The sequence below is a fragment of the Myotis lucifugus genome, unplaced genomic scaffold (assembly GCF_000147115.1).
Source record: "Myotis lucifugus unplaced genomic scaffold, Myoluc2.0 scaffold_132, whole genome shotgun sequence".
In the NCBI taxonomy this organism is placed as follows: domain Eukaryota; kingdom Metazoa; phylum Chordata; class Mammalia; order Chiroptera; family Vespertilionidae; genus Myotis; species Myotis lucifugus.
The window spans coordinates 1,545,152-1,557,530 of NW_005871180.1; the positions used below are offsets into that span (position 1 = coordinate 1,545,152).

Here is a 12,379-nt window from a genome sequence, read left to right on the forward strand (position 1 = left end):
TGTTACGGTTACTCATAACTGGTCTTGCTACTTCTGCACTTGTGCTTCCCCCACCCCAAACCCTTCCCCCACCCAGTAATCTTCTGAAACCCTAAGTTGGTTAAGTGATATCACTCTACCACCCAGAACCCTACATCTGCGTAGAGTAAAAGCCAGAGTCCTTTCAGTGATCTCCAGAGTCCTATAGGCCCAGCTTCCCTTTACTTCTCTGATCTCAGTTCCTCCTATTCCACATGTAATCTGCTACAGCCAGGCTGGTCCCCTCTTCCCAAGCATACCAGGCACATCCCTGCCCCAGGGCCTTTGCACTGGAATGCTGACTCCCTTGTCTCTTTCAAACCATGGCCCACCCTAACCTACCCTATTTTTAATGTATCAGTGATCCCCACCCATGTACTGATGACCATATCCTAGCTCTTTTATCTTGCTCTTTTTTTCATAGCTTTCTAACATAGTAGATTATTTACTGCCCACATTGTAATTTACTAAGTTTATTGTTTTATTGTCTGACTCTCCCCGCTACAATATAAGTTCTGGGAGGACAGGCACGTTAATGTGTTTGTTCAACAACCTATCCAAAGCAACTAGATGAACACTTGGCAGTAATAGGTGTGTAGCAAATACTGAATGAATAATGTTGAATTTAAATTTTTTTGACTGTTTGAACTATCAAAGCAGATTTAAATCTTTCTCTTTAACGATGGATTGTCCATTCTCCCAGAGGTCTGAACAGTTTTTGCTCTATACTTTCAGGCTAATTAGGTACTTACAAAATATGAATCTTATCTTTTTGGCTAATTGAACATTTTATCATTATATACAGACCTTCTTTATTCTTAGCAATGCTTTTATCTTAAAGTTATTAGTTTATCTAATATCAGTAAAGGTAAACTAGCTTTCAATAATTTTAGTACTATTTAATATGTATTTTTTCTTCCTTAACTTTTAATCTTTTTGAGTTCTTATGTTTTAGTTATGTCCCTTGCATGTAGTTTGTAGTTGTTTTTACTTCATTTTAACCATCTTTATTTCAACTTCTAGCCTACTTTTGCCTATTGTGATTCTGTACAGATCCAGGTTTGTTTCTTTCATTTACTTTCTATTTGTCCTACTTTTACAGCGCTTATTTTTTCTTCTTGTGTTCTTTTTTTAAAATGAGTTCTATTTGTATTCTTACTGTTTGTTTTTTTCCACCAGCGTAGAGGTTATATACTCTGTTTCTATTCTTTTAATGTTTAGAATTTTACCTTCATTATTTTTTAAAATTTTTTTTTCTTTATTGATTAAGGTACTACATATGTGTTCTATCCCCCTATTGCCCCCCCACCTCCAACTCATGCCCTCACCCCCCTGGTGTCTGTGTCCATTGGTTAGGCTTATATGCATGCATACAAGTCCTTTGGTTGATCTCTCCCCCTTACCCCCATCCTCCCCTACCTTCCCTCTGAGGTTTGACGGTCTGATCGATGCTTTTCTGTCTCTGGATCTGTTTTTGATCATCAACAGTTTATGTTGATCATTATATTCCATAAATGAGTGAGGTCATATGATATTTATCTTTCTCTGACTGGCTTATTTCACTTAGCATAATGCTCTCCAGTTCCATCCATGCTGTTGCAAATGGTAAGAATTCCTTCTTTTTTTACCACAGCGTAGTATTCCATTGTGTAGATGTACCATAGTTTTTTAATCCATTCATGGGCACTTAGGCAGTTTCCAAATCTTAGCTATTGTAAATTGTGCTGCTATGAACATAGGGGTGCATCCTTTCTGATTGGTGTTTCTAGTTTCTTGGGATATATTCCTAGAAGTGGGATCACTGGGTCAATGGGAGTTCCATTATTAGTTTTTTGAGGAAACTCCATACTGTTCTCCACAGTGGCTGCACCAGTCTGCATTCCTACCAGCTTCATTCTTAGTCTAAAGTTAACATCTTAACTCTCCTCCTGAACAACACAGGATCACTGCAACTCCAACCACCCACTTCCTGCTTCCACGCGTTGCTTTCCAGTGCTTATACCCGTCCTTTGTAACCCAGTGAATTATGCATTACTGCTTCATATAGGCAATGTTTACTTATATTTATCCACGTATTTACCTTATTTATTTGCTTACTATTCTTTTTGTATCTCAGATCTTCCACACACTTTTTTTCTGAAGTATCTATCCTTAGACTCTAAATAATATGTTTCTAAATCTTACTAGTTTCTTTACATTCTGTTGTAGGTAACTTGTCAGTTTTTGTTTGTAAAGAAAAGGCTTTATTTTGCTTTTATATTTTCGAAAGATAGTTTTGATGGATATACATACACTATGTATCCTTTTTTTTTATTTTAGAAAGGGAGGGAAGACAAAGAGGAGAGAGAGAGAGAGAAACATCGATGTGAGAGAGATACATTGACCGGTTGTCTCCTGCATGCTCACTACCAGACATTGAACCTGCAACCTGGGTATGTGCCCTGACCGGATGAACCTGTGACCTTGCGGTGTACAGGACACGCTCCAACCAACTGAACCACAATGGCCAGAGCTCTGTCTATCTTCTATGAGTAATTTCTAACACCAGGAAGCAATGAACTTAATCCTGACGCTATCTACCTGGAGACAGCGTCCGATCCCCCGGGTTCAGGGCTCGCCCCATAGACTGCTCCCTTTTCAGAGGCCAATTGCAAGTGCAGGTTGTCACTTGTGCTCCTTACCGACTGGCTATAAATTGGATGTTCCCAAGACTGTCTCCTCAGGTTCAGTTTGCTAGAGAAGCTCATGGAGAACGTTTACTTACATTTACCAGTTTATCATAAAGCACATTATAAAGAACCCAGGTGAAGCGGTGCAGGGGCAAGCCCAGAAGGGTCCAGAGTGCAGGCGCTTCTGTCCCCCGGCACTGGGCTGCACCAGCCTTCTGGCATGTGAATGCCTTCCCCAACCCGGGAGCTCCTCAGCTCTTGATGTTCAGGAGTTGTTACCGCGCTTAATCTGCTGCAGGACCCACCTCCCATCCAGTGGGTGAGCTGAAAGTTCCACGCACTTCCCACCTAGATAGTAGTAACCTGTGGCATTTATTTTATGTTTTTCTAGATCAATGAACTGAGCCATGTTCAAATCCCTGTTATGTTGATGCCAGATGACTTCAAAGCCTATTCAAAGATAAAGGTGGACAATCACCTTTTTAACAAGTAAGTACAAGTACAAACGTTTCTAGAACTGATGTCGCTGCCAGGAGTATGATTTCTGTGAATTTCTATAATCACATTTTTCAATGGGTGGGTGTAAAGTTTTTCTGATGAAGTTAATCCTGTGATAAACAGAACCATCTGTCATTTTCACAAAAGCAACAGCAGGCCTCTTGGGTAATATCCTTTTGCCATATGGCATATTGTTCTCTATGAATAGCTTATATGTTAAAAGTGATATTCTCATTACACTTCAGATGTTTCAAGCTGTAAATTGCTTGGATTTTTTAGCAGCTATGGACCTCAGCTATCTTACACAAAACTCTCATAATGATTACTTTATGAACAGAAATGACAACTTCATAGAACAATAAAGAATTAAGATGTATTTTTATAGAATATAATTGGACACCATGTTGGGTATTGAGACTATTTCTCCTTCATTGGAATGTCATTTTATTTTATGTTATTTTTATTGTTTTAAATATATTTTTATTGATTTCAGAGAGGAAGGGAGAGGGAGAGAGAGATAGAAACATCAATGATGGGAGAGAATCATTGATCTGCTGCCTCATGCATGCCCCACACTGGGGATTGAGCCCACAACTTGGGCATGTGCCCTGACCAGGAATCAAACCATGACCTCCTGGTTCATAGGTCAACGCTCAACCACTGAGTCACACCGGCCAGGCGGGATGTCATTCTAGATGTCACTCTGGAGCCCCTTATATGTTAGGCAGTCCACAGAGGGCTGGGGATACAAGGATGTATAAGAAACAGCCCTGCCCTCAAGGGGCTCACAGTCAGGTGGGTGGTTGAAAACTGACATATATATAAATTACGTACTGTAAGTTGGCGTGCAGGGTACCACAGCAAAAGAGTGTGTGTGTGTGAACACAAAGAGGCAATTCTGAATGAGTAGTATAAACCTCAGATCCTGCTCAAAAGATTAGTTCTGACATTTCTTCCTGGGGCCCTTGTGCTACTGGCAAGCTCAGGGGTTAATTCTCCTCATAATACTGTTTAGAGGCTAACCTTTGAGAGAATTTTCTATGTGAATTTAGGTTGTGGTATTTATATAAAACTAGAGGCCCAGTGCATGAAAATTTGTGCGGAGGGAGGGGGCATGGGCGTGTCCCTCAGCCCGGCCTGCACCCTCTCACAGTCCAGGACCCCTTGAAGGATGACCACCTGCCAGCTTAGGCCCGCTGCCCAGGGGATCGGGCCTAAGCCGTTAGTCGGACATCCTTAGTGCTGCTGCGGAGACGGGAGAGGCTCCCACCACCGCCGCTGCACTGGCCAGCCATGAGCCAGCTTCTGACTGAGCGGTGCTCTCACTGTGGAAGTGCACTGACCACCAGGGGGCAACTCCTGCATTGAGTGTCTGCCCCCTGGTGGTCAGTGCGCATCATAGCGACCGGTTGTTCCCGCTTGTTATACCATTAGGGTCAATTTGCATATTACCCTTTTATTATATAGGATAGGTCATTCAGGGAGCGAGAGCAGTCTTGTTTTGTGAGCTTGCATCCACTACTGACTGAGGATGAGTGTGGCTCTCGATGCCCTTCTCTCTGTCCACAATCTTGGCTTTCTCTTCACCATGTTCTGCAGGGTGGACCCTCCCCTTGGCAACCTCATCTTCCTTGAGGAAGCAGCTGTAGCATGTGGTCGGGATTAAAAGATCATATAGGCCAAGTGCTCCTAGGGGGTGAGAGGACACAAATGTTACCAGTCTGACCCTCTGTCCCCCGGGTCTTACTGTGGCTTGTACTGTTGACCCTTGAACAACAGGTCCACTTACATGTAGATTTAAAAAATAAATGTGTATCGTACTGTAAATGTATTTTCTCTTCCTTATAATTTTAATAACATCTTCTTTTCTCTGGCTTACTTTTTTGTAAAAATACACTATATAATAGACATAGCACATAAAATATGTGTGAATTGACTGACTGTGTTATCGGTAAGGCTCCTAGTCAGCAGGAAGGCTATTTGTTAAGTTTTGGGGGAGTCAAAAGTGACACGTGACTTTTCAGCTGCATGGGGGGTCGGCACCCCTAACCCCCGTGTTGTTCAAGGGCCCCCTGTGGTGGTTTTGGGAAGTGCCTCTGTGGGAAGGGAACTCCAGGCACTTCCTTGGCTACTCATGGAACTAGCTGGTGGGAGATGCGAGTCTGGTGAACTCTGTATATCTGAGCCTGCTTTCACAATATGCTGTTCCAGAGAAAACATGCCGAGCCATTTCAAGTTTAAGGAATACTGCCCGATGGTCTTCCGGAACCTGCGGGAGAGGTTTGGAATCGACGATCAGGATTTCCAGGTGAGTTGCTTTTGTAACGTTGCTTCAAACAGGCTTCATTGTTCCACGGTCTGTGCGACAGGACTGAGTTTTTATCATTACAAGTCATTGTATAATAGTACTTGTTAGTTTATATATTAATGTTCAATGATTTTTTTCTGAAATAAGGGGCTCTTTCCGTTAGGAACCCCTCTATGCTATATTTTCAGTCGTCGGCAGGAAAAGAGATTATTCTTTGGGGAGAGAGCAGGCACGCAAGGGTCTTACACGTGCCCTCGTTTCCAGAGACAGAGGCTCTGCCAGCAGAAACCCCTTTTCATTCCTGCCCGCATATGTGTCACCAGCCTGGGCAAGTGTGCATGTGTGTGTGGAATTCGCATTTCCTACATTGGTAGAGGCCACTTGGGAATCTGAGAAATTTATTCTTGTTTGTGCTGATTTGCTGCTTTTCAGATTGGCCAGTGCTGCCTCTGGCCCACAGCATTTTTGTCAGAGGCCACTCTTTGAGCACCACAGTGCAGCATGGCATGGTGCCCGCACACTGTCCTCACCATCAGGAGCCCACCTGTCCCGGGCATGGCCCTGGGGAGCATGCCCTTCACTCTTCGTACCCCCACAGACAAAAGGGCACTGCTGCTTTTCTCCCCGTGTTTGCCTGGTTCTCATGGTGTCGTCATGTCTGCTGACCCGTGGTCTGTGTCCTAACGCTTAGCCAGCTAGATTTGGAAAAGCCAAGGATTTCCTATAGGAGCAGAAGTCTACCGTATGTTAGGAGATGCAAGCGTTACTTCCTGGCCTTTTGCGACAGTCTGTTCATTGTGCTGTGAGAGTACTGGCTTATTGAAATCCTTTAAGTCCAGCAATCACTTTCTCTCATTTGCCCTAAGTGGGAAAGCCTAATTTATCCTGCATTAAGTGCCATATTGCCACCCTGGACGACCTCACACGTTAGCACAGCTTACCCTGTATTTTCCCTTGAAGAATCCGGCCTCTAAGGCAATTCGAACTGAGTTATTACACTTTCCTAAAGCTTTGTGGGCCTCCCTGCCCTGCCCGGCCTTTTCTTCTCTCACTGCTCACTCAGGCATGAGGAGCCTCCAGCTGCCCTGCTTTGGGCTGCAGGTGGACCAGGGCTGGGTGTCCACCGAGGCCCAGCTTCTGAGCAGAGGCTGGGTGCGCCCCGGAGGGCGGAGGGAAGTGTGACAGGGAGGATGTGGGCACTTGGTTGGCTTTGAAAAACTGCGGTGGAGCCAACATCGCTCAGGTTTGATCTTCATGTGTTAAGAGGAAGAACTAGATCAAACTTAGACTTGAAATGTACTGCTGAAAAAATAAGTCACTTTCAAAGAACAAATTTGGAATAGTAAAAAGGGTTTGCACGAAATAAAAAGGAACCATTCCACATTAGTTAAGAACTGTTGCTACATCTGAAGAGGCCACATGAAAATAAACTGAGCCCTTTAAAAAAGAGCGAACGGCCGGTAACTGAAGTCTCCGGTGGCTACTCTCCCGTGGGAAACGCAGGTGTGTTTCTCCCTTTGTCCCCTCCTCTTTTATAAAAAAACAAAAACATTTATACTCGCATTTCGCAGAAACTAACTTTTGAGGGCCTAAGCAACAGGATCTTGTTAGATTCCTTAATTCGTTACCAAAATGAAGTCTTTGTATTTCTTCTCCGAATCAGTCCTGTTAAATGAGATCCAAAATGGGCCCATTACATCCTGAGTTCTGACAGCAGCAGATAAAAGTAATTTTTAAAATTTCCTAAAGTGACCAATTTAGTTACTGAAATACTAAGGAATGAGCGATTTTCCTTCCCTTTCCCCCCAAAAACCAAAAACCATGTAAGCTGGTAGTTAAGTAAATGCAAATTGCTGAGTACAAACTTTGAAGGCAAATTAGGCAAGTAGAGGGCGATTCACACTAACTAATTGGCAAGTCTGTGAAGCTCTTAGCATGAGAGCAGGATAGAGGAGAGCCAGTGTGAGGATAATTAATCATTTGAACACCACTCCTTTCCTCGGCCATGCCTGGTGCTTTTGGCATTTAAATTGCGGCTTTCTCTTTGGCAACTGTATTTTTATTAAGGAAAAAAACAACAACGGTGGGTGTTCAAAGTATCTTTGGTAAACCAGAGATACACTGATTCCCTCCCCAATCCTGTGTTTCTTTCCCAGTATCTGCACCTCTTAAAAATTTGTCAGTAGTGGGACTCAACACACTTTGTTGGCTACTTGGTCTGGAAAAAGGGAAGAGGTTGTGCCAACACTGGCTGTGGCTGGGTGCCCGAGGGCCCTGCACGGTGTAGGGATGAAGGCGACAGGCTGTAACCAGAGGGGCCCATCATCCCAGCTGCTTGGCACTTGGACTCACTGTTGGCCAGGCATTTCATTCATCATGGCCAGAACTAGTAACAGGGACCAGCTGACACATGTAGGACCAAATTCCCAATCTGGTTTGAAAAGTAGCATCAGTGACCTGGGGTCTCCTCACTTATTGGAGGCACCGCTGATGGGGGCCAGGCTTCGGGCTGCCTTTGCCTTGCTGTGTTTATTTTTCTGAAGTGCTTGAATGTAGCAGCTTTATATAAATGTGGCCACAAGGAGCTCCATTGTCTGGTTCATTTAATATTCAAACCTTCCTATTAAAGCCAATGAATAAATGTTCTTGACCTGCCTTGTGTGTGTGAATGCCTTTTTCCTGCACCTGAAAAAGTCATTATTGAGCACTCGTATAAAAGCAGAACGTAGTAATTAGCCTACCTCATTGACTTCTTATCAGTGAACTTAAAGTAATTAAAAATCATTCTTGCTGTCCCCATAAACATTTGTATCCTTCCTCTGGTTTTGATTTCTTTCCTGTCTTTTAAAAAGAAAACTTTGTTTTCTTGCTGTTAAAGACTAATTCAAGCAACAGTTCTAGAATATTCATCATTAATAACAGTATCACTTAACATATACATATATATATAAACCTGTGTGTGTGTGTGCATGTGCTCAGTGCTTCCAGATTCAGAACTTTGTTCAATTTATTAATGCTTCACAAAATTATTTCATTGGTTTGTAATATGCTCAAAGTTGAATTGTGTTCTTCTGATCATTGTTGGGCCAATGTGACTCCCCCTTACCATACTTTTAAGATAAGATCTTTCCAAATGACTGCTCCCACGGAGGCCTCCACTGTTACTGCAGCTACAGTGCCACCTTAAGCTCTAGTCCCCTTAGGTGATTTCATGCACAATTATCAACTCAGTGTGTGTTTATTTGCACGACTACATGTCAGGCTCTGCTAGACGTTGTAGGAAATGCAGAAGAGAAGAAAGGGTGAAGGAATTCCTTTTTCTTTTTTGGTTAACTCTTATATGCCAGATTCCGTATTAGATGCTAATAAGGTTTACAGAAACCCAGACATCCTGACTTTTAATGTTTTTCAAGAAAATCTGCTTCCTTGCCTCTCAGAGAATCAGACCCCCCTATAACATTCCAGGAAATTAAATGGAGGCTTCAGTTAAAGTTTCTGAACTATGGGAGAGAATTGCCCACCAGAACCCAAAAAGTTATACAGGATGGAGATGATGAATTAAACCTAAATGCATTGGAAACCGAGCCTTCTTGTTCTTTGTAGAGGATAATATCAGGTTTACTTTTCCCCTACAACATCTCCTGAATTAGAATCCCTCATTACTGCCCTGGCTTGTGTGGCTCAGTTGGCTGTGGGTTCGATCCCCCATGGAAGTGTATGCGGGAAGTAACCAATCAATGTCTCTCTCTCTCTCTCTCTCTCTCTCTCTCTCTCTCTCTCTCTTTCTCTCTCTCTCTTTCTCCTAAAAAAGATAAAATTAAAAATCAATAAATGTATCCTTGGGTGAAGATTTTTTAAAAAGAGCCCCTCGTTATTCTCAATTGATGCATTTCTTTTTTTTATTTGTAACAGATAATTCTAATTTTAAAATAATTTTAAGAGGTAATGTTTTAGACTATTGATGCTCTTGTTTCAGGTTTAAAAATAAAATTCTAAAGTGTCAAGGCCTTCAGAATATACTAAACTTTGAAAAAAAATCTATCAGTATCTCTATAACATAAAGTTTATCACCATGTTTTCAAATACAGCTTTCCCAAATATAATTTAAACTGTCTGAGGACAGGAATTGAGTCCAGCTGGTTTACTGGGCTGCAGGCTCAAAAGAAGTGGGTCTGGGCACTGGAGTAAGTGCTCTGGGCGGACCCGTAAGAAACGCTCCTGGGAGAACGGGAGTGAGGGCGGGAGTGGGCACACTAAGGGAAGCGAGCTTTCTGGCCAAAACATGGAGGCCACGAAGCTGGGGAAAATGAAGCAGCTGGATGGGGGTGGATTGTGGAGATAAAGAGGGGACAGTAGAGAATGTGGGAACTGCAGACCTCAACCAGATTCTGAAGCGTGTGAGCAGTCCTGTGGGTTTACACAGGGCAGGGATGTGATGTCATCTGGATTTTCTATAAAGGTCATTGTGGTGGCCCCGGCCGATGTGGCTCCATTGGAGCATCATCCCATGCAGCAGAAAGTTAAGGGTTTGATTCCTAGTCAGGACACATACCTAGATTGCCGGAGACAACTGACGTATCTCTTTCACATCAATGTTTCTCTCTCTCTCTCTCTCTCTCTCTCTCTCTCTCTCTCTCTCTCTCTCCTGCCCTTCATCATTCTCTGAAATTAATAATAAAAATACATAATTGAGGTGGTTATATATAGAAGGGAGATACAGAAATTAGGAGGCTATGCGATACCCCAACAAGTGAAGGAGAGGCATGAAGCAGGACACTTGGCACTGACAGGGTCGAGCAGAGAGCATCTCCACAGACAGGGAGAGAGTCAAGTGACAGGAGTGGTGGCTGATGGGCCACCAGAACAAAGGGCAGGAGCCAGAGGTGTCAGAGCCTGAGACGTTGAGAGAGCAGGTCACTGGAGGAGGGAAGAATGGGGATGGGCAACCCAGGTAAGTGCCCTTGACCGGGAATCACACCTGCAACCCTTTAGGTTGTAGGTGGACACTCTAACCACTGAGTCACTGGCCAAGGCTAGACAAGTCTCTTTTTTTTAATGTATTTTATTGATTTTTTACAGAGAGGAAGGGAGAGGGATAGAGAGTTAGAAACATCGATGAGAGAGTAACATCGATCAGCTGCCTCCTGCACATCCCCCACTAGGGATGTGCCCGCAACCAAGGTAGCCAACGCTCTATCCATTGAGCCAAATCGGTTAGGGCTAGACAAGTCTCTTAATAGGCCTTTGGGGAAAATGCTTTCACAACCCATCAGCACTATCAGGTTTTTTTTGTTCTTTTTCTGTTTTTTTATTTTTTAATCCTCACTTGAGAATATGTTTTCATTGATATTTTTATGGAGAGAGGGAGGGGGAGAAAGAGGGAGAGCGAGAGAGCGCACAAAACATCCATGTGAGAGAAATATCGATAGGTTGCCTCCTGTCCAGGCCCCTACCAGGGATCGAACCCACAACCTAGGTATGTGCCCTGACGGGGAATAGAACCCCAAACCTTTTGGTATATGGGACAACACGCCAACCAACTGAGCCACCCAGTCAGGGCTTCTCCTTCTTATGAGTTGAACCAATGACTGTTCCCACCACAGACTGTCCCCCCTCCCACCCCACATGGAACTCAGACTCTCTGTTTGCCTGCATTTCCTGCCCCTGAACCCACTTTGGATTGTGACATGTGATTTTCAACAAAGAGCTAGCACAGGGAGCACCTGTCCAGGTTAGATGCCACATTTGTTCTTCATGAGCCTGACCCAGGTCTCTGGCATTGTAACCTTGAGATTTTTAAAGGTGGTCTCACGGTGCTCTGTGAAGTTCTTGCAGCTCTGCTTCTTGCTCTGCTGGTCACTGCCTCTCACTTTTGTGTTCTTCTTTCCTAGGTTGTTTCATTATTGATAAGTGTTGAATTGCTGTGTCTTGCTCCCCTGCACAACGGAAGCCGTTCTACGCCTGGGGTCACAGCCCAGGCTTTCTCTGAATTTCCCCAAGAGCTTAACACAGGTCTTTGAACACAGTGGGCATTTAATAAATTCTTGATGATAATGTTCAAGTTAGCATGTTGGTCTTTACCTCTCTGACGGGGTCAGAGGACCATCTGTGCTCACTCAGATAAAGTATGTCCAACGCAAACCCAGAAAGCAGCCTTGTCTGGGCAGCTCGGCTCCTGGGCCGTGTGATGTGAGGCATGTAATCATAGTCCTGAGTAGTCAGCAGGGCAGCGATTGGCTTCCATATTTCAAGTCCATGAGATAGGTGGCCGCCGTCAGGAAGAAGAACATTTCCCTGGGAGTTGGGAGGCTGGTTTGTTTCCGGGATCTTCAGTGACTGATGCTGTGACTTAATTCAGTCACTTAGCCCTGGTAGGTCTCCATTTTCTCATCTGTGAAATGAGGGAGGCCCTCAGCTGTGAATCTCAGAATCTATTATTAAGTCACCTCGAGTAGATGCCTGCCGCTTAGGTTTTTGCACACAATATTGACATGTTCCTTTATAAGGCGGTGGCCTTTATTCAGTCGAGCATGGCAGCATTGATTTTAAGTGGCCTTTCTGTTGACTAAAAATAAAAAGTTTTTTGTACATGATTTTTGGCAGATATCCACATTCATATCAAAATGGGGGAAAAAAGAGAAAAATGTATATAAGAGTATATGAGTAGTTCGAGAGAAACATTCAAAATGCTTGAGTATTTAAAAAATGTACAGGGGACCATTGTGGTTACTAAATCGTGACATTTTTATGAGCTACGGTAGGGAAGATTGGTGATAAGAATGAGCTAATTAAATTGACCTTTAAATGTCCCCCACCCTTCTGGGGGCCTCACTAATCCTGGACGCCCCACTGCAAAAACAAACATCTTCAGTACAGACTTTTAGAG

The 12,379-nt window shown here is 43.5% G+C and overlaps 1 protein-coding gene across 1 annotated transcript in view; it reads left to right on the forward strand.

The window, feature by feature from the left end:
• Positions 1 to 3,078: 3,078 nt before the first annotated feature.
• PIP4K2A (phosphatidylinositol-5-phosphate 4-kinase type 2 alpha) overlaps positions 3,079 to 12,379 on the forward strand; it is a 61,948-nt gene continuing 52,647 nt past the window's right edge. Inside the window, exons 1-2 of the mRNA XM_023758580.1 lie at positions 3,079 to 3,176; positions 5,397 to 5,493. Of these exons, the coding sequence (XP_023614348.1) occupies positions 3,112 to 3,176; positions 5,397 to 5,493 (162 nt within the window). The 5' untranslated portion in view covers positions 3,079 to 3,111. The remainder of the gene's footprint in view (positions 3,177 to 5,396; positions 5,494 to 12,379) is intronic.